At 41.5% G+C, this 22736-nt stretch overlaps 1 protein-coding gene across 9 annotated transcripts in view; it reads left to right on the forward strand.

Moving 5' to 3' along the window:
* Positions 1-22736, forward strand: part of EMCN (endomucin) — a 94947-nt gene that overhangs the window by 58684 nt on the left and 13527 nt on the right. For all 9 annotated transcript variants that reach the window (XR_012904053.2, XR_012904052.2, XR_001368135.4 and 6 more), the window contains 5 exons: positions 6859-6903; positions 7464-7508; positions 11646-11741; positions 13525-13549; positions 14868-14929. Coding sequence is in view for 1 of the 9 variants with exons in the window: in XM_075929663.2 (XP_075785778.2) it covers positions 6859-6903; positions 7464-7508; positions 11646-11741; positions 13525-13549; positions 14868-14929 (273 nt within the window). In the remaining 8 variants the exon portion in view is untranslated. The remainder of the gene's footprint in view (positions 1-6858; positions 6904-7463; positions 7509-11645; positions 11742-13524; positions 13550-14867; positions 14930-22736) is intronic.

The raw sequence follows: 22736 nt of genomic DNA on the forward strand, positions 1-22736 counted from the left end.
AAAAATCTGATCTCAATTTAAAAATTGATCATGAAGGAGAATCCACACCCACCCTTGTTAAGTTGTCCCAGTGGTTAATAAACTGTTTAAAAAATACATCTTATTTCCAGTCTGAATTTGTCTAGCTTCAACTTACAGCCATTGGATTATGTGATACCTGTCTCTGATAGACTGAAAGTCTATTGTTAAATATTTGTGCCCTATGTATATCCTTATAGACTGTAATCAAGTAACCCCTTAACCATAGACTCGTAGAAGATTAGGGTTGGAAGACACCTCAGGAAGTCATCTAGCCCTTTCTCTGTGAAGATAAATAGAGCCTGGTGCCCAGACAGAATGCAACTGAGGTCTTTGTGATGGATTGGAAGGTTCCAATTCTTCTGCTGAAACTTGTGGGTATCCATAGGAGACCACATGATGAGGTTTCTCATTTTAAAAAAACCTAGAACATTATACACCCCAAAACCTGCATAGATGCAAAGAGGACAAATTAAGGTTCCATTTCCTGACCCCTGTGTGCTTGACTTTGCAACTTTAGTAATGTTCTTTTAAAATATGGTTTTGGGGAGGGGTAATATGTAGAGAGATCGGTATGTTTACTTGAATCCCAATTGTGGTGTAGAGACACAACAGCAGTCATTCTACATTTTAGGGAGACTATTCTGGCTAGTAGTAATAATGTTTACAACCAATAGCACTTGTGTAATGTTTCACAAATAAATAAATCTCCCATTGTTTCATTAATGGAGAGGCAGTGTAACATACCAGAAGATGAGTGAAGTGTTCAAGATTACACTTGGGCTACGTCTACACTGGCCCCTTCTTCGGAAGGGGCATGCTAATTTTGAAAGTAGGAATAGGGAAATCCGCGGGGGAATAAGAGATCCTCTGGAATAGGGCTTTATTCCAGAGGATCAGGCCAGTCTAGACGCTTTTTTCCGGCTTTTCCCAAAGCCGGAAAAAAGCAGTGGCCATGTTTATTTAAATCCCGCGGGGGATATTTAAATCCCCGCGGATTTCCCTATTCCCACTTTCAAAATTAGCATGCCCCTTCCGAAGAAGGGGCCAGTGTAGACGTAGCCTTGGTGTAATTCGTCATTATGCAGAGGCCTGCATCGGGCACACCTGAAAGCACAGTACTGGGCAAAAATGATTTTACACAACTCCCGGATTCTGGTCTGCTATAGAGGCTGATCTATCACTTGGTACCATGTAGGGTTGCTCTGAATTAAGCAGCTGTCACTCAACTGTATGTGGGCTGCTTCACCATTCAAAGGAACTGGAGTACAGAGCACATGTCTTGCAGAGTTAAAGTCTACCTCTCCTTACAGATTCTCCCACAATAAAATAAGAGATATTCAGCACAAATTTGCATATCTTCTTCCGATTGCTTTTTCAAAAGCGGGTTTTTCTAAAGTGAAAGTAGTCTGGACATGGATTTTTTCGGGAAAAAAACCTTATTCGAAAACAGTATAAACCTCATTTTTTAGGAAGAGCAATTTTTCGAAAAAGGGGTTTTTTTGCAAAAAAATGGTGTCCAGACTACTTTCACTTTCAAAAAACCTGCTTTTGAAAAAGCGATCAGAAGAAGATATGCAAATTTGTGCCAAATTTGCAATTCTCCTTTTGGGAAAAAAACATAGTCTAGACATACCCTTATAATCCCCTCTGCTGCCCTGCAAGGAAAGAGTCCTAAGAAAATAGGTGAACCTTTCACTAAATGCATTCTTGGCTGGTGGTGGTTCTCTGAGACAACTGAAGGAAGAGAATTCCAGAGCTGAGAGCTCCCCAGAGCCTTCCCTTCAAATCCCACACCATTCTACTTATTGGTTGTTAGCAAAACATCCTCTCAGCTGCTAGGGTAGTACATGAAGAAAGAGACAGATTCTAAGGGAGCCAGGCCCAACATAGATCAAAATTAATATCTTGAATTGCACACCTGTACAAACTGGAAGCTTCTAATAGTTTTGGAGAACAGCTGCTAGCTCTTTCTCATATCACTAATATATCAAGCCTCATTGCCTGCCCCAGCTGTTTCTTTCTTCAAAGGTAGCCCCCTTTCGGTAAGCCAATTTGGAGACCACCAAAACAAGGCTGATGGCAATGAGGGGCACTACAGATAGAAACAGTCGCAATCAGCTATCCTCTGGGTTGGGTAGCTGGGGTCACACCAAAGGGTCACCACTCCACGGCCAGTATAGAAAAAGGGAGAATTTCAAAGAGTAATTTGATACCCAACTCCCATCGACTTGCACGATGTTCATGCAAGAGAGTTTAATATTGTTTCAATATAGGAACACCATGGGGTGAGATGGCAATCCGGGACTCCAGCTCTGAACTGTGCATTAGCCTTCTTAATTTCTGACTTTGCTGTTGTCTAGACATGGCACAGCATCCGCATAACAAGAACAGGAATTACTGTATTGCACAGACCATTATGGAAGCAAATGTGGCATCTGACAGTAATGGGCTAGCAAGCATTATGCATGATGCATTATAAAGTCCACTTCTTCATTAACGATGCACATTACTCCTGCTGCTCTGCAGACTACTAGCCAAAATCACTAAGATAATTCATGAATATTCATTTTTAAAAGGATTTGTGGAATTTGAGGATTTGGAGTAAGTCTTTACCTATCGCAGTGAAGTACTTCACTTTGTTTTAGTAAGACACTTAAGATGCTTGCCTGTTAAATGTCAGCTATCTACTGAAAGGCACTTATTCAAGTTTGAGACAGAGAACTTTTTAGGAATACTATATATTAGTTGCAGCAAATGGGGCCTTGGCTACAACCCAATGGCATAAAGCACAAATGGCTTTACACGTCTCTGTTCCTGCTGGTGCTGTTCAAGGTCACTTCCACCCCATCCTCTCCAGCCCCATAAGAGTAGACCTGTTATTGTCACACCAGCTAGGAGACAGTTGGTAGTTATGGAGGGGATGCGGCAAGGAAGAACAAGGTTTAGAGCAATAGGGTCAGATGAGATAGTCAAAGGTGGACAGGAGTTCCTAAATCACAGAATGTAATGATTAAACTCTTACTACTCTTGCTCTTAGATTAAGGAATTAGAACTGTGTTTTCTTAAAAAACAACTCCTCTACTTCTCCTCCTGCAGCCAGGACTATCCCTGTCGTCCTATTCCAACACTTGCACAGATCATATTCTATTTGTTAAACATGTTCCAAATTCACATTCAGGACAGAGTGTATAGGTGAATAGGCCTGGTGTGGGGAAGAATTTCAACTAATGAAACTGATAATTGAGTACAAGTTTGTATTCCTTTACCCACTTTATCATCTGAATAGAGATTTCTTTTAACTGTTACAGCTTTCATTGAGCATCTCATAGATGTAAAATGCCATTTTAATTAACCTCCTGGTTTGTGTAAATGGTTTAGTCTCCAGCCAGTCAAATCACATAAGTAGGTGTTTCTGTGGATTATTTAATGAAGTGAGCTAGAAAAAGAATGCAAGAATGAATTTAAATCCTTAGCTTCTAACCTGAGAACACACATGCTGAGTCATGCAAAGCAGGTAAGTCAGAATAGGGAAATCCGCGGGGGATTTAAATATCCCCCGTGGGATTTAAATAAACATGTCGGCCGCTTTTTTTCCGGCTTGGGGAAAAGTCGGAAAAAAGCATCTAGACTGGCGCGATCCTCCGGAATAAAGCCCTTTTCCGGAGGATCTCTTATTCCTACTTGAAAGTAGGAATAAGAGATCCTCCGGAAAAGGGCTTTATTCCGGAGGATCGTGCCAGTCTAGACGCTTTTTTCCGGCTTGGGGAAAAGTAGGAAAAAAAGCGGCGGACATGTTTATTTAAATCCCGCGGGGATATTTAAATCCCCTGTGGATTTCCCTATTCTGACTTACCTGCTTTGCATGACTTTTCCGGAATTAGGTGCCAGTCTAGACGTAGCCTTTCTGTTTAATTTGTTTCTGTTACTGGATTTAAACAGTGATTAGTTGAATTTGTGCTTTGTTTGCTTGCCTACTTCTTGCTATAGTGAGTATGGGTAAGATAATAAATGATTTTGATAATATTCCTCTGGAAAAATCAAGAGACAGCACTGAATTATGAAAATGATTAAAATGATCTCAGGCTCTTTAGGATGGCTTATGAACTCCATTCTTGCATCTTCATCTCCCAGCAGTCATCTTGGAAGAGGTAACTTGTCCTGAGAAAAGATAATGGCTCTGGGCCTTGGACAATGATTATATTGTATTATAGCACTTAAAAGTGCCAACCAAGATCAGGGCCCCATTGTGCTAGGCACTGTACAAATACATACTAAACATTTATCCCTGCCACAAAGATCCTAGAAAAGACAAAAATAAGGTGCGAAGGGAACAAAACAAGATCAAGTGACTTTCCCAAGATTTCACAACCAGTTAGTAACAGAGCAGGGAAGAGAATCCATCTCATGATTCCCAGTCCAGCTGCTACCAACCAAACATGTTGCATGTTAAACATTCCCAGGAATACCTCTTGTTTCTAGTTGTATGGAAAATGCAACAAGCCTGTAATATCCAGCAAGCCTGTTGGGGAAGGGGTGGGATTTCTTTTCTTCCTCAAGTGTAGGCAAGATACTATCTTGTAGTTGATCAGATTGGTGTGTTATAAACACAGTGCTATGGGCAGTTTAAGAAGAGTAGATTAAAAACTGAAGCTTCTCTCAGGACAAATCTTGAGTTTGAAATTTATGCAGCAGGAGACAGATTCCACTCTGAGGCTTACAAGGGATGGACACTCAATTTGTCACTACAATTCCATGCTTTCCCTACACAGTTATAGACTAATATAAAGAAATGCTAGTCTAGGCTTTTAAAGCACTGGACTGGGCCTCAGGAGCTGTAAGTTCAGTTTCTGGCTCTGCCACAGATTTCCTCTGACTTTGGGAATGTGACTTAATCTCTATATGTGCCTCAATTTCTGTCTGTAAAATGGAGCTAAGAGTACTTCCTTTTTCTCACTCTATTTTGATTATAAGCACTTTTGGATAAGGATTATCTGTTACTCTGTGTGTGTGTGTGTGTGTATGTGTGTGTGTGCATGCGTGCGCGCAAGGGCACAGTACAATGGGACTCTAATCTATTATTATGTGTGTATATGTTTGTGCATAGTATGTAGTACATTGGGACTCCATCTTGAATGGGCCCTTTAGGAGGCTACCATAACATAAGTAATAACTATCGCAGGTATTATACATACCACTACTGTATACTCTGTTTCACATAATAGGCTAGTCTCCTATAAGCTGTGTAATTCTTTGATATACTTTTGGATTTCAGTTTAGTCTGAGGGTAGGATTTGTGGCCTATGATATACAAGCAGTTAGATGAATCTGGCTTTCAGCTCTATGACTCTGTGTGCTATTAGCTCTGTTGAATACATCTTTTTTTTTTCCCTATATTGTATGAGAGCTTTCTTATACTGTATGGCTGTGTCTACACTGGGCCACTTATTCCGGAAAATCAGCCGCTTTTCCAGAATAAGCTGCGAGCTGTCTACATTGGCCCTTGAATTTCCGGAAAAGCAACGACGCTCTATAGTACAAAATCAGCCGCTATTCCGGAAAAACTATTCTGCTCCCGCTCGGGCATAAGTCCTTATTCCGGAACACTGTTCCAGAAAAGGGCCAGTGTAGACAGCCCAGTAGTCTTTTCCAGAAAAAAGCCCCGATCGCGAAAATGGCGATCGGGGCTCTTTTCTGGAAAAGCGCGTCTACATTGGCCACAGACGCTTTTCCGGAAAAAGGGCTTTTCTGGAAAAGCAGCCTGCCAATGTAGATGCTCCTTTTCCGGAAAAACTGAAAAATGGAATAGTATTCCGTTTTCATCATTTCCGGAAATTCATGCCAGTGTAGACACAGCCTATCAGTATGTAAATGCTAAGCCTTTCTATTAGTTTATTATTAATAGGCATCTAACACTTTGCTTACACAGCCCATGTGCCCAGTTTGTATGCTTAGTTATAGTAATTGCACATACAGTTTTAGCTGCACAGTAGCAGGTCTTGTTATTCACAGGTCTCAAACCTCCTTGCTGAAAAAAACATAGTCATGTGTGCTGTGAAATGTAAGTAGGGAAGCACAGGCAGTTGCTTTTTCTTTTAAGTGCAGTGATTTTGTTTTTCTTTAACCTTTCTGCAGTGAAGTAATAAACTAGCTGGGTAATTGATACCTGACTCAGATTAGTGCCCAAAGGTAGAAGACAGTCCCTGGAAAATCCCTACAGAACTCCAAGTGCTGATTAAATTAACCAGCCATTTCTGTCTCTAAACAAAGTAGGGTAAGCATTCATCTTCTGCTTTCTCAAGAAAGTGGCTAAAGTAGTAAGTACTGAAGTTTCATCCTGTTGCTTTATTATTGGCATCTGCCTGTGGATACTTTTAGTCAGATTGTTCTTTTGGATGCATGTTTAATCTTCACCCATATTTTTTTTATTGCATGGCAGGAAAGATCTGTACTGTAACACTGAACAGTACTGCAACTTATGAACACTGAAAATGTATACAGGACACACTGTGTGTCAGTGAGAACATAGATGATCCCAGGGCTGTATGCTAGGCAACACCCACAAGACAGAGTGCACATCCCTCATTCTTGATGAGTATCTTCTCCTAATCCACCACAGATTCCTCTCAAGTAGAATTTCCCCACCACAGAGCCCAGGTTACCAAAGCAATTTGTCAGCCCAAAATGATACTTTCTCTGTTTTTTAAAACATGTGTCAGTGGTGGGGAGGGATAGCCATGTTCCTATTCCAGAACTGGCTGTATAAAAGGAAGTAGGGAGTGCTTATTACAAAACAAAGTATGAATTAACCCACGTGATAATTAGTTTCTTTTCTAATAGATGCTGGCAGTACTGGTGGAAATTTCACAAAAGAGGATTATTCTGGTGCGTATATATGTTTCTTCACTCTCCGTCTTTAGAATTTGCTGATAGAAACGGTTTTGCTTTTAGGTGAGTGACATAGATGATCCCAGGGCTGTATGCTAGGCAACACCCACAAGACAGAGTGCAAAGCCTTCTACTTGATGAGTATCTTCTAATCCACCGCAGATTCCCCTCAAGTAGAATGCACCCTACCACAGAGCCCAGGTTACCAAAGCAATTTGTCAGTTCAGCGTTTCTCAAACTGTGCTCCGTGGAGCCCCAGGGCTCCATAAGACATCTCCAGGGACTCCGCAAGGTTGACAAACTGGAAACATCGTTAGGTACAACACATACAATCAGTGGATCGCTGGGGCGCCTTATAAATTTTTATGCATGTAAAGGGCTCTGGAGCCCAAAAAGTTTGAGATACCTTCTCTGTTCTGTAGAACATGTGTGTCAGTGGTGGGGAGGGATAGCCATGTTCCTATTTCAGAACTGGCTGTATGAAAGGAAGTAGGGAGTGCTTATTACAAAACAAAGTATGAATTAACCCGCGTGATAATTAGTTTCTTTTCTAATAGATGCTGGCAGTACTGGTAGAAGTATCACAAAAGAGGATTATTCTGGTGCGTATATATGTTTCTTCACTCTCCATCTTTAGAATTTGCTGATAGAAACGGTTTTGCTTTTAGGTGAGTGATCAGAAATGAAACTAACAGCTTTATCCCAGTCCTTCCTGGTTCACAGGCCCCATTATAAAACCAATTGAACTGTCTCTGTTGTATGACTTCACTCAAAGAACAGCAGGACTCAATGAGCACTGATCTAACATGATTCTCACCTCAGAGTCATGCAATTATTCCCAGGGATCGAGGGCAGCATGACGTGAGTGAAAAACCTCAACTCAGTTGCTCCATTGAATGAAGACATGAGGAAATGCATGACTTAATTGCTCACCTCTCACAATTCTTTAATTAGATGCCGAAAGAGCCAGTTAAGGCACAGGGTAAACATGTGCAGTCCTTGGTTGTATTCTCCAAATGTCTTCAAGCAGTTGGTATGAGGGTGCTGCTCCTTTTCTTGTATATGATGAAACACACGTACATCTCTGTGAGGCAGTATTACTGCCATCCTGCTTTCTAATGCCCTTTCTAATATTATTTCAGCTATATAAAAATTCAGTTTTCTCTAATACATCAACTTAGATCCAGTACAGGTATTTTAATTCCGCTCAAGAAACTTTTTGAAAAGGATCAACTTCATCCTGGGTGGAGCCATGAAGATGTTACTCCCCCATTTTTCCCCCTACCATGAAGGCCCTTTAAACTGGCCAACTTTTTTTTAATCTAAATCAGCCTTCCCTTTGGATCCAGGTAGTATCCCTGCAAGTGTATACTGCCTGATAGAAAGTGTGCTACTAATAATGCAAAGTATTCCCCCAGTGCTCTTCCCCAGAGTCTGAACCTGTTGTTTCCTCAGCAATCCTCTAAGGGTGTGTCTACATAGCAAAGTTATTTTGGAATAATAGCTATTATTCCAAAATAACATTGTGAGCATCTACATAGCAATTCCGTTATTTCAAAATAAATGCGAAATAATGGGCAGCTCATTCCAACTTCTGTAAACCTCATTCTATGAAGAGTAACACCTATTCTGAAATAGTTATTTCGGAATAAGGCTGTGTAGATGCTCCACTTCTGCTGTTTCGAAACAGCCCCTCACCTGGGCCATTGTAAGTTGTTCCTTCTGGGCCTATAATTCGAGATAGCACATCTACATTAGGGAAGCCTGCCTCAGATTAATTTTGAGTCTTCCTTGCAGTGTAGATGGGCTATTTCGAAATAAGTTATATCAGAATAACTATTACAGATAGCTTATTCCAAAATAACTGTGCAGTGTAGATGTAGCCTAAGAGAGCTGGCGGGTGGTCTGGGAACCAGGTCTTCTAGAATCTAGGCAATAATACTATTGAATCAGTGAGAGAAGGTTGCTGTTGAATTGATGCGGTGCTCTGTCATCTTAGGGAGTGCTAATGAGTGAATTTACCACATTGCAGGGCAGAGAACCCTTCTTTAGGCCGCCAAGCTAGCTTGTTAAACTTAAACCTGCCAGGATAGCGCCATGAAAAATTATAAACAGAGAGAAACTGGGCCTGATGTACATTTTCCAGAAAATGTGCCTCTTACATAAATATTTCATTTTACAAATTCTTACTGTTTGGTGGGAAAACACCTGTCAGGAAACAACAGATGGTGGGAAATAATAAAAGGAGACAAACTGCCTAAGTTTTAAAATAAATCTTTCTTTTTGTATTTCTGGTCATCAGAGGTATTGTGGAAATGGTACTAAATTGTGGACCTCCTACACACCTTTCTGTGATTACCATATTCAAAGAGAAATAATCACTTTAGTCAGTGAATTTCAAATCTCCCTTGTTTTGCAATATATGTTTAAAAAAATGATCCTGAAACATGAGTGATGAACATTTATTTTGGGGCTGGTGAATATTTTGTATTTTTATTGTTATTAGAGAATTTCCATGTGGGGAGAAATTAGAACCTTAGTGGTCTAAAGACACAACCGTGCAAATGCACTTTGCATGGTTAGGAGTCTGATATGTAAGACTTCAGAATGATGAAGGATGAATGAGAAAGCCACTAATCCTTCCTTTGTTGCCTAAGAGCCTGGTTTTCAAAAAGGCTGCAAGCCTGACACCTAGTGAGTGCATGCGGAGTAACAAATGTAACATGTTACAAGAAAAATTAATAGCATCAACTGTACTGACGGAGGAGGGCCTTAAGGGTATGTCTACACTACAGCGCTAGTTCGAACTAACTTAGTTCGAATTAGTTAATTCGAACTAAGCTAGTTCGAACTAACGCATCTAGAACTAAAAACTAGTTCGAACTAGCGTTTTGCTAGTTCGAACTAGCAAGTCCACATTGAGTGGACTCTGAACAGGGCTTAAGGATGGCCGGAAGCAGTGCCGGCAGGGCATAAAAGGAGGACTTAGAGCATGGAGATGCTGTCTCAGGCTAGCCGAGGGCTGCGCTTAAAGGGTCCCGACCCCCACCCCGGACACACAGTTCTAAGGGGTGCCCCGCTTGCAAAGAAGTTCTGGCTTGGAGTGCCCTGAGTGCCCACACTGGGCACATCACACCACTCGGCCATCAGCCCGGCTGCACTTGCCACAGGCTGCCATCTGGGGAGAGGGAGTAATTGGGGGGCTGCAGGAGAGCTTCCACCCCCAGAAGCCCGCAGAGCCAGCCCAGTCCTCCCCATCGGGGGCTCGTACCCCATTCCTCCCTCACCTCCTTCCACTTACCCTTCCTTAGCCCCCCTTCTTATTGATGTACAAAATAAAGATAACGTTTCTTCCAACATTGACTCTGTCTTTATTGAAAAAAAACTGGGGGAGACTGGGAAAAGGAGGTGGGAGAGGGGAAGAGAAAGGCTGGGAGAGGGGAGGGCAACTAACATGATCAGGGGTTGGGAACAGGTCCCATATGAAGAGAGGCTACAGAGACTGGGACTTCTCAGCTTAGAAAAGAGGAGACGGAGGGGGGACAGGATAGAGGGCTCTAAAAGCAGGAGTTGGGTGGAGAGGGTGCATACAGAAAAGCTCTTCATTAGTTCCCATAAAGAAGGACTAGAGGACACCAAAGGAAAGGAATGGGTAGCAGGCTTCAAACTAGTAAGAGAAAGTTGTTCTTCTTCCCAAAGCAAATAGTTAACCTGTGGAACTCCTTGCTGCAGGAGGCTGTGAAGGCTACAACTAGAACAGAGTTTAAAGGGAAGTGAGATCAAGTCATGGAGGTTGGGTCCATGGAGTCCTATTAGCCAGAGGGTAGGAGTGGTGTCCCTGCCCAAAGTTTGTGGAAGGCTGGAGAGGGATGGCACGAGACAAATGGCTTGGTCATTGTCTTCGGTCCATCCCCTCCAGGGTCCCTAGGGTTGGCCGCTGTTGGCAGACAGGCTACTGGGCTAGATGGACCTTTGGTCTGACCCAGGACGGCCATTGTAAGCTCAGGGCTCAGGGTCGGGGGTCTCAGTGGACCCCCTTGATTTTCATGCACACCTGGTCCTGGGTGGCCAGGCTGGCAGCTCTCCTGCCCTAGACGGCCACTTTCCTGTGCCTAGTGCGGAGATCGTGGACGAGGTCCACGATGTCCGCACTAGCCCAGGAAGGTGCCCGCCTCTTGCGGTCCAGGGCAAGCTCCCGGGAGCCGCCAGCCTGGTCCCGGCAAGAGGGGGTGGGCTGGGGGGCATCGGGTGGGTGGCTCTGTGCCGTGCCAGGTGCAGGGTCTGCTAGCTGGGTGCTGGCAGGCTTGCACCTGGCACGGGCACCGTAGCCAGCCCGTGCCCCTTTAAGGGGTCCGGGGCCGGGAGGGGGGCATAGAGTTTCCCTGGTGTTGGCCAGAGTGGCCACCAGGGAAACCTGGGGAGGGCTAGCCTCCCACTAGTTCGAACTAAAGGGCTACACAGCCCTTAGTTCGAACTAGCTAGTTCGAACTAGGCGTTAGTCCTCGTAAAATGAGGTTTACCTAGTTCGAACTAAGCGCTCCGCTAGTTCGATTCAAATTCGAACTAGCGGAGCGCTAGTGTAGCGCATAGGAAAGTTAGTTCGAACTAACGTCCGTTAGTTCGAACTAACTTTCTAGTGTAGACATACCCTAAGAGATTTATTAGTTTGATATTTATATATGTTTAAAATTATGTATGTGAATGTGGTTGATAAAATAATTATTCTCCACCTTTTACAGGTATTATTTTACCAGTTGTGATTGCCTTGATAGTAATAACCCTTTCTGTATTCGTTCTGGTGGCCTTGTACAAGATGTGCAAGAGGAGAGCCCCAGGTATTTATTCAACATTTTTCTGCAGCCAGGAAGTCTTCAATATAATATTAATTATTAAAGGCACATGGCTTGTGTTTATAATGAAACTTAACCTACCTACAAATGTTGTTGTATTCAGACAAGTAACCACTGCTGATTTTAAAATATTTAGTCAAAAAAAGAATTAACACTTCTTTATTTAGATCAATGTGGGTTATAAGTAGGGGAGGAAACAACATCTGTTGTAGAACATACAGATCCATTTAATGCTCCCCCTTCTGTAACAGTTACTTAAACAGCTGTGTTGACACTGTCAATGACTCTAGTCTGCACAGAAAAATTGCTTGGAAAAGCAAGGTGCAAAATAGGTGGGATTTGTTGTTAAACTCAGCTGTGTTGATTTTAGCACAATTCAAAACACAAGGAAAAAAATCAATTCTTCCTCTTTTTTGGAGTGACCTCATGTTTATATTTTTTCTTGTCTACATAAAATCCCTGGGAAAACAGTATGTTCATCAATAAGCAGTGTTTTGGACAGAACAGTGCCACCTATTCCAGTACTGCCCATAAAATACTGAGGCTCATTAATTTTGCCAAGTGCATTGGGGAATGAGCTTAGTGGGCTGGAGGCAAATGCAGAACTAAGTAGGGGACACAAATGTGAATCCATAATGTGAGTCTCTCTGCTATGAGCTGGGAGCTCTGTGGAATTCCTGAGGGCTGGAAATTTGAAGTCATAACAAAACCTTGATGCTACAGGCCAAGGTAAATTGCATGTTGTAATAAATTTTGCAAATGACAATGCAAACAAAAAAATCTTAGAGAGGAAATGATTTCTTGCCTGAAAAATTACTGAATCTTCATTGCTAAGGAGTGAAGATTTTAAGTGAAGAATATTTCTCTGGCTTCCCCCCCTACACATTCAATAAAAGCAAATTCATTTTAAAATTGTAATGAATATCTGTGGATCTCTTTTGAAATATTTGCCTAGCTCTTGCTCTCTACCTAAACATCCACACTCTTCAAACTAGTGCTGTAGAAATATGTCTAATTTAATCCCCTACCCACAGGACAAGAATAAAGAATGTGGCATACATGGCATATATCATTCATTATATGGGTATGCCCTTTTTTCTGGTCTAGAAGTCTAGAGACTCAACGTGGGAACTTTGGAGTGTTACAGATATGTAAAGGAGGGGAAATCTTTTGTGTCTCAAATGACACCATTGCATCAGATTGTACTCTGATGTTGTTTATTCAGCCAATGCAAAGATATTAAGATCAATATGAAAACACTGGTGTATGAAAAGCCACAAACAAAAAATGCAGGCCTCTTTCTGTCTGTGGGAGCTGGAGTAAAAGTGAGCTCAAAACATGACATGACTGCGAAATGAAGCTTGCAAAAGCTGGAACAACCTCATGAAAACTGGGATTATTCTATCCTAGACAGTGATAGAATGGAGGGTAGCCTGAGCAATCTGTTCAGGAAAAACCAGATAGCAGTTCCCTTTAGCTTCATAGTCTTGGAGCAAGGATTTTTCGTGTGACCTTTTGTGAGTCATTTAATCCTTGTTCCTGAGTTTCTGTAAAAAAGGATAACAATTACACTTGCCCACCTTTCTAAATCATGTTGACCATGCATAAGTGTAAATTAACATTCCTATTTATTTATTGTGTTATTAATATTTGATGCAGGGCTACACAAATCTCATAATGAGTTTATGCTAATCGTGTTTGTGTTTTAATCTGTTATTTAGCTCACATCTAGGCAATCAGAATAACATAAATGTGTTTCTTCTTCCAGAGAGACAAGAGAATGGAACTGAACGGTAAGTTAAACTGTGCTCTTGCATTCCTTTAAGCCTAGTCATGTGGCTCTTATGAAGGCACCAATTTCTGCAGGTTCTTCTCTTTAACTTTCTCCACTGAAATATAATAAGCTGTTAACACCCATTAAAATACCCAAAAGGGGGAAACACCATTGAAGAATATGGGAGCTAGGACTCACTATGCGCCTATATTGCTCTGAACATGTAGGCTTTCCCTTTGCTATAGATGAGTGGTTGGGTGTCCCTTACCCCAATTGCCTTGTTTCAGGACACAGGTGTGCCTCTTTCCTTTTTCCTGTACACTTCGTCCTTCTCTTTCCCATCTTTCTTCTTTTCTTATCTTCTTTCTTTTTATTTTTTTAAAATTTCTTTTCTTCCTGTTGCTCTGCTCTGCATTTCCTAACGCACTAATTCACTTCAAGCCAGTGAGTCTGTATGGGCATGATGAACTGTCCAAGCATTGCCAAAGAGTAAAACTGAGACAGATCCATCAGAAGGTGACATGCTACGGGGGATGGCTGGAGGATTCACTGTTGTGTCAATGGGGCTGAGACATGTATCCATGAAGTTTTGGCCAGCGAGTTGCTTCTTCAACCCATAGCCTGAGTGGCTTCTGTGGCCATGACAGTGTATTAAAGACACTGTAGAAGCAGAGAAGGAAACTTGCCATTCTGGCCCCACTGCAGCTTCTCCCATTAGCCCTTTCCTCTGCACACCCACTTTGGGAAATGTTGGTGTAGGGCCTGCAATCAGAGTGACACAAGAAGACTTTTGCATCCATGTAAAGCCCCACTGAAGTCAGTAAGGATTCCCAACACAACATAATCCACTAGGGTACATCTACACTGTATTTATTTTGAAATAAGCTATTCCAGAAGAAATACTCCAAAATAGCTTACTTCAAAATAGCACATCTACATTACAGGGAAGCCTCCTGAGACTTCCCTAATGTGGACGTGCTACCTAGATTTAGAGCCCCAGGAGGCACTGGAGAATAATTATTCTGAATGGCGCTGGAGGGAGCTATTTCGAAATAGCAGCAGTGAAGTGTCCACATGGCTACTATTCCAAAATAGCTATTTTGGAACAGACTTTATTCCTCATGAAATGAGGTTTACAGAAGTCAGAATAAGCCATCCATTATTTTGAATTTATTTTGATTTAACGGAATTGCTGTGTAGACACTCACATTGCTATTTCGGAATAATGCTGTGTAGACGTACCCCTAGAGCACAGACATGCTGCTAATACTTTCTTCACTGAGAAATATGCAATTCTGATGCTAACTGTTTGGTCAAATGTCTTCTGATTAAAACAGAGCCCCCACAGATAAAGAGGGTGTCAAGCTTCTTTCTGTAAAGACAACTTCTCCTGAGACTGGTAAGTGTGTGCTCTTCTCTGGCAGTTGGATGGTGACTGATTTTTTTTTTACAGTTCTCCACCACCTTCTCCCATGACAAAATGATGCCTTAGAAGCAGCCAACAGTGATTTCAAGTCAAAGTAAACTGTTTTTAGTGACAGCTGGGAAGAATAATTATTCTTGTCTGAGGAGATTAAAGCTATGTTTATAGCCCAAACCTAAAAATAATCATAATGAGAATTAGCATTGTGAATTTGTTCCAGGCTAGTAACAAGTTCAATATTCCCCCAAAACAGCCATTTTCCCTGTCTAGAATTCTGACTGGCTCAATAGTGTGAACAGAAGGTCCTTTCCCACTGTCAGGATGCCTCATATGGACTAAGGATGCAAAATGCAAGTGCTCAAGGACAATGGTTGCAGAACAGCTGCCCCCAGCATTGAGAAGCTGGCTTCACTAACACTCACTGTCGCAGCTGAGAGAGATGCCAAATGGATGTAAAAGATCTGCTCTAAAGACCATTGAAGTCAATGGGAGACTCTTCAATGAGCTTTGGAACAGACCCAAACAGTATCGTGTAAATAATTTTTTTTCAAAATTTGTCCAAATTCAATTTATGAACCATGCTGCCCCTTTAAACACTATTCATTAAGAAGAGGCCAATCAAAGAAACATAATAAGTCTGGGTAATTGATTCTTCATGAGAACATATCTTCATTTTATATTTATTGATGTATTGATTTAGGACACTTGCTTTCTCACGTAAAGAAGGGTGAACTATTAAAAACACATTTGACAAATGAACCCCTTTTTCTGTTGGCAAATTGCCTGAACACACTTTGTTCCTTGTTTACAAACATGTTCATTATTCAGAAATCCTCAGCAAGCAGTTACTTGAAAGCTACTTGCTAATGTACTGCTAGTATTTGCTGTTTATAATCTGCAGTTGAAGTTATGCGTAGTCAGCTATGTTTCTGTTCCTTCTACGTGACTTCAATCCCCACAAGGAGTATTTAAGATGACCCAGGAAAAATTTCAAGGAGTGTAATGATGTGTGACCCATTATGTAGATATTTTTATGAAAAAAAGCTTGGCTGTTTATGAGTATTTGCAGAATGCAAACAGAAGGAGTTGTTTAGTCTCCAAAAATCCTGCTTTTGGTTTGAATTAATGTTTGCAATTACTTTTTGCAGTATTCACCCAGCTCTGCTTCTATGACTCAACAGTTTATTTTCTTACAAAATACAGCCCTCATTACAGATCTATATTACAATATACTCTGTCCTGCACTTACTTAATGTTGTTTATTGTAAATTATTTACATAATAAAATCTGCCGGAGAAAACAGAGGATATATATAATGTTTGTGAAAGGCATTAAGCCCTCATCATTTTAAGCATAACAAAATAATGCCCCTACAAGACTGGAGGTTGAAATAGGAGTTTCAAGAAAATGCTGTGAAACGCTGAAGAACTGAGATAGTGTTGTTTAGATCAAGTCTCAGACTGAACTAATCTGAATCCCAGTCACTGCAGAGGGAAAAAAGCTAAACCGTTCATGAGAACTGTCCTCATGAGATTTCAGATTTCACTGCCTTCCCATCCCAATACAAGATCCTTTCTGACCTACATAACTCTTACCACCCCAACTGTAGGGAAAAGGTCCCTCAAGTCTTCACACTTCTACCTCTTCATGGAGTCTTTAATGGGTCCTGTCTGGCTGCTTCCCCTTACCTCTCCTCACACACATACACACGGCAGTTTCATGGGACTGCTGTTTAGCTGCTACACTCTCCCCCCTCCAAATCGTATCTGATCGCCTGGGGCATGGACAGGTCTGCTGAGAGCAATTACAGGCCCCAGGGCCGAACAGTCAGTTGTGCCAAGCCGTGCCAATGTTGAGGCGCTCGACCAGACAGTTGGGCAGATGCACCTGCACTAGCTGGTGCCCAGGGAGCTGCTGCATGTTCAGGGCTTTCAAACACCCCGTAGTAGTGTTGCCAACTGTCTAATTGTGCATATCCAAAGACTCTTGCGCTACCCTTTCCTGAGGCCATGTCTCTGTCCTGCCCTTTCTCAGAGGCCCGACCCCTTGCTCATTCCATCCCCCCTCCCTCCGTGGCTTCTCACCCCGCTCACTGATGTTCACCAGGCTGGAACAGAGGGCAGGAGGGGTGGAGCTGGGCTGTGGGAGGGAGTTTGGATGTTGGAGAAGGTGCATGGTGCCAGCTGTGAGAGGAAGTTTGAGTCCTGGGTCTGGGCTGGTGCAGGAGGTTGGGATTGGCGGGCAGGGGGCAGGAGATTGGCACTTACCTCAGGCGACTCCCAAAAGTGACCAAAAAACCCTTCTGGCAGTGACTCCTAGCTGCAGGGGGAGGAATGGGAGGTCTCCACTAGCTGCTGCCTGCAGGCACCACCCCCACAGCCACAGTTCCCAGCATGCGGAGATTCCCTTTCCCTCCTCTCCCAGGGCAGCAGAGGCACCAGTGCTGGCCACTTCGGGGAGCAGTGCGGAGTGAGGATGGGCAGGAAGCTTTGCCTTAGTCCTGCTGGGCTACCCCTGCAGTGATCAGAGAGCTCTGGGCCCTTTTAAATCACCGGGCCACTGTGCAGTTGCCCCCTACCTCCTCTCTTACCCTTCCCCATCTTCAAGCCTGGGCATGTTAGCTGATCCAAACCACCTCCAATATATGGCAGGAAGGAATGATACAGTCTGCGGTCTATTGGCTGCGCTACAAATCCCACCACTTCCATTAGCCTGACATGGAGGCTGTTTCAGTCAAAGAGGTCAGGCTCCAAATGCTTTGCCTGGCTGGAGCAGAAGCTATTTATCCTAGGTAGGATGCAAAGCCACAGTCCTTCACACTTCCTGGACGGCTGTTGCAAGACAAATGGAATCCAGGTGTTAAAAGACGAGGAATTGAATTCCAGTGGGTTTTTTTAATGTGTTATTTGGAAACTGAGATCATAGATGTGTTTTAAATGGCAGGAGTGGGGGGGGGGGGTATAAAAATGCAGTATTTCTTTAAAGCTTCCAGTAGATACTAGATTTCTAGGACACCTACAGGACCTGATTCTTTACTCTCACAGAATTTAACACTGGAGTAACTCCATTGATTTCAGTGGGTTACTCCAGTTTTGAATCAGTGTAAATGAGAAGAGAATCAGATGCTCTTGTGTTGCACAAGAGGGCCTGAGGTCTTTTTAATCAGCTTCTAGATTGGCGATCTGAGCTTCTTGTTTGGAGAGAATGTTTAATATTCTCTTTTACTGAGGTGTGCTGCATGTTTGCTACATTTGGAAGACATGAGTCATAACCACTTTGGAAACATGAATTTTCCCCCTGGTTAATGCTATTCATATTTAATATACCTAACTCTTTTGCTGATGAAAGTCTACATTTTAATAAATACTGAAATTAAACACATAGCCACAGGTATAGGCCATTTTTCTTCCAAGTTTCTAAACTGATTAAATTAAATTATTATTTTTTTAATAATTGCTAAGGGCTCATTCATATTACAAACCTTATGGAAATACTTCTTACTCACACAAGTCCTAGTCACCTCCAGGTATCTATTCCTGTAAGTAAAATTTACTCACTTGAATCTAGTTTGGAGACTTGGGCCCAAAGACAGTCATTTCATAATAGCATAAACGCGTAGGCCCTTAGAGTGTCAGACTAATTTAGTGACCATTAAGAACACTAAAAACAATGCCCTGGAGCAATTTTAATAGTTGCAGTGTATCACAAGTATGCTCCCAGCTCCTCAGACATCACCTCTTTTGAGAAGAGACCTATATCTTTCTCCCTGGTGATGAAGTGTTTTACCAGGCTGCATAACTGCCCTACGTCTGCACTTTGCTTTCTCCTCAAAGGCTATAAACAGAGTAATTGTCCACAATTATAGGTTACTATACAGTTCTTTCTAAGCATGTGCATTTGTGAGAGAATTACAGAAAAAAATGTATTAAAACCCCCTAAAAGTACCTATACACAAGCTAATAGGTTTATCAGAGTTCATCCCTCAACTCCAACAAGAACTCAGGCAAGTGATCCATCTTTTGAATTCCACCAAGCGGTTTTCCTGTGCTTAAAAGTTCATAACAGCTGCTGGCTCAGAACAATCACCTGCTTGAATCTGAGATTGACTCCTTTGTAGATATCATTCTGGCCTTTGATCTTTAGATTCCAGTAACAGATAATCAGCAGACAAGGATGCTTAGGGTGTAGTTTCAAAAACCTGAGGTTTTGTATGTTCAAAGGTGATACCTTTGCACACACTAGAGATTTCCTGAAACGCACTTTATTTCGTCCCAAAAATTCATTCTGGTCTGTCACTTTGTTTCAAATAGTCCTTTGGAGCTCACAATCCTTCCCAGGGTTTGCGTTGGCCACATCATCGTTGTTGTCCCCCGACCCCGAGGAGTTATTTACAAATCTTATCATAACACAGCAACTTTGTATTTATAATACAATGGACTCCAAAGCTATGTAAGCTTAATTCAAAAAGATTTCCCAAAGATATTGCTGAAAATGGCCATATCTATCATATAAACTTTTATATGCATTCCTTTTGTAAAAAACTAGATTCAGGGGAAACAATTCAATTAAAAAGGAAATTATAGTATAAGAACCTTCATTTTCACAAACAGCTTTGACGTAATGGGTGGTGGTGGTAGTAGTAGTATTGTATTAATAATAATTAATAATATGAAATCTGCACATATCCAAGGGTCTTAATCCAGGAAAACAACTAAGATTGTACACATAAGTAGTTCTATCAAAGTCAATGGAGCTTTTCAGTTTGCTAGTTAAACACATGTTTAAATGCTTTCCAAGATCAGGGTCTTAATCAACATTCAGTGGTTTCAGATGTATTTTGCCCATAAAGTGTATATTCAACCAATAGTAGTGCTTCTGTTGTTTCACAGATTGGGTACGATGGAGGTGGAGTACTTTGTGAAGTTTAGATGAATAACTTATCTTGATCTTGTATTTGAAGTACACTTTGTCAATAATCACAGGCAGTATTATTGGATTCATACAGCAATCTGATGAGAAGGAAGGATAATGGCTTTTTAGAAAAGCAAATGAGATTAGAAGGAAACATTCTCCCCTGACTAGCAACCCTGGAAACTCACTGGTTTCGATGAGGTTGCACTGAATGTTATCAAAGCAGAATTTTGCACTCAGACGCTGGTGGTAGCAAAGAAAGGAGACTGGCTTATTTCAGCAGTGCATTTAAATGGTATTTCAAATAAGTAACAAAGCATTTTAGAACATTCAGAGGGATATTTACAGATAAAGTTGAACAATTGCAGAAAATGTCTTCCAATCAAGGAACTGGTCCAAACACATTTGTTCTGCTAAATGGACCTTATCATACTATGAAAACCAGGTAAAATTAAGTTTAATGTTCTCGTTTTAGAAACTAATAAGAAAAATGTGCATGCTGAAGGATATAGGGCCTATGTCTCTAATGCCTTTCTACATGGGTTTGAATTCATAACCAGTCTATAAGGTTTGGATTTTGTGAGAGAGTTTAATAATACATTAGAGTAACTGAGAAGTGAGAGAAAGCATCTGTGCAGTCTGTAATGAAAATGTGACTTGGACAAGAACTCTGGATACTGTGTATAATTTGGAAAGCTCTCCCTGGAGCATCCAGAGATATCACTTTGTCACTCCTAATTAACTATGTAGCATGTCAAGGGCTCTGCTTGCTAGTAAGAAGAAATCATCACATGCTGTAGAGCACATCAGAACAGTTAGCCAGGAAAATGAGTGGCTATATTAGCATACCTTGAATTTTCCTGTTCTAGGACTGAGCATTCACCACGAACTTCCAGGTATGACACTTTAGCATTAGGCATGTGTAATGTTTCCAGCGAATGTGTAAGAATGAAGCATTTTCTATAACAACTGAGAGGCAAGTACAATATCTCCTAGATATAGTTGTCTAGCATCTTAAAAACCCCAACATGACAATCTACCTACCTCCTTTCATAATAAGTTCTTATGTACCTCCCTAAAAGGCAACTGAAAGAAATGAATCACAGATATTTAAAAAGTATTTGGAGTGATGGGTGTCCCATAAAAGATTATTTGCACATGGTAGCACTACATTGATATATAGATGTAATGGATCATAAATCATCACTTTGGAACCAAGATTGGAGTAGCTGCATTAGGAGCTATCTGACTTTAGCAATGGTCTTTGATATTGTTATCACAGCAGCATAATATGTAATAGAAAGTCTCCAGAGAATGTGGTAATGTAGAAGTTATAGCAAAGTTGCCTAGAGAAATCCAGACACTTGAATATAATGTGATACATGAGGTGTCATGCCTTCCAAAATAACCCCAGGTGCTTCAAGAAGGTAGAGTGTAGGAAGTATGACTGATAGGACTTTGGTTATGGGAAAGGTAAAGAGAGTAATTAGTCCTGCAGTTAATTTGCTGGAAGTAAATAAAGTGTGCCAGAACTGATGAGGATGAGATATTAGCTTGCAATTTTAAAATGCTGAGTGGCCTGCAGAGTCCAGAATGGGCCATGGTAATATCTGCATGGGAAATGTCAAACACTTCCTGTGACAGAAATAGAAATTGTAAGAGTTTGTAGTTAACAAAACCAGCAAAATAAGGCAAACATATGAGTAGTTGATATGGCTCCCCTACACTTGCCCTTCTGTGGTATTTAAGCTACCATTTCTCTCCCTCCCCCCCTTCCTCTTGTGCCTGCTGTACTTTTCCCCAAGGGGATGAATGCAACCAGAGGGAAATGAGGCAGAATGGTTATCTGTGATTTCTCGCCGCTGGTTCTTATTTCTCCGTCCTGGTAGGTGTTCCATGATTCCTATGCAGTAACTAGGTTGAAGGAAAGGGGCTTCTCTGTGTCCAATGTGTTCACATTAGCACAGTATAACACTTGTGCCAATCACAAACCCAGAATGCACAGCTACTCCCCAATTTTGTGGGTCCATTGAGTCCCATGACACCTAGGCTAATAAACTTACCAAACGTCACCCCAACACCAATGTGGGCTCTAGCAGGTGAGCAAGTTCATACATCCTTTGCTCAGAACAAGCGTCTGAGAGTCACTCATGCAGCCAGCTTGGGGCCTTTGCAAAAGCATGATTAATGTGACAATGACTTTCTGCTTAAGGCAAAGCTTCAAAAGAATGGAAACCTAGGTGGGTCATTTGCATTTACTGGATGTTTCCTAGATAATCCACATCACATGAGTGTCCCAAAAATGTGTTTGAAGTCCCTAATCCTTCCCAGAGACTGCATTAATCCTGTCTTCTTCCTGAAGAAATTCTGTACAATAATACCACAATAGTACATGCATGCTTGCCTTTTTAATACAATGGACTCCCAAAATACTTAGTTCTATAAGGTTTAACTTAATTCCATATTTTTTGTCCAGGATATTATTTTATCGGTCACAGGGGCATTAGCATATTGAATCAAATTAGAACCCTAACAACTCCATTATGAAGATCAAATATGTGAATAAATATAGAACAGCGAAATGTCTAATTCAAAACGCAAAGAGAGATAATGCGCTCAACCAATGACACATGATCCTGACCTTAACCCTACTGAGACAGAAACCTAACAGTGTCAGAGTTAATACTCCTGAACTGATCGGTTCTCTTGATGTCAGGATGCTCCATGTATGACAACAACTTATAAGAACTAACTAACATGTTTGCGGGGTTACATAGGCCATACATTCCCCAAGTCAAGTGAAAGTTCCATTAAACAAAGCTTCTTCACCATATAAAATATTTTCCCTTCATGCCACCAATTTATTGAGTAC

Source organism: Pelodiscus sinensis, chromosome 4 (genome assembly GCF_052426305.1).
Source record: "Pelodiscus sinensis isolate ZL-2025 chromosome 4, ASM5242630v1, whole genome shotgun sequence".
In the NCBI taxonomy this organism is placed as follows: Eukaryota; Metazoa; Chordata; order Testudines; family Trionychidae; genus Pelodiscus; species Pelodiscus sinensis.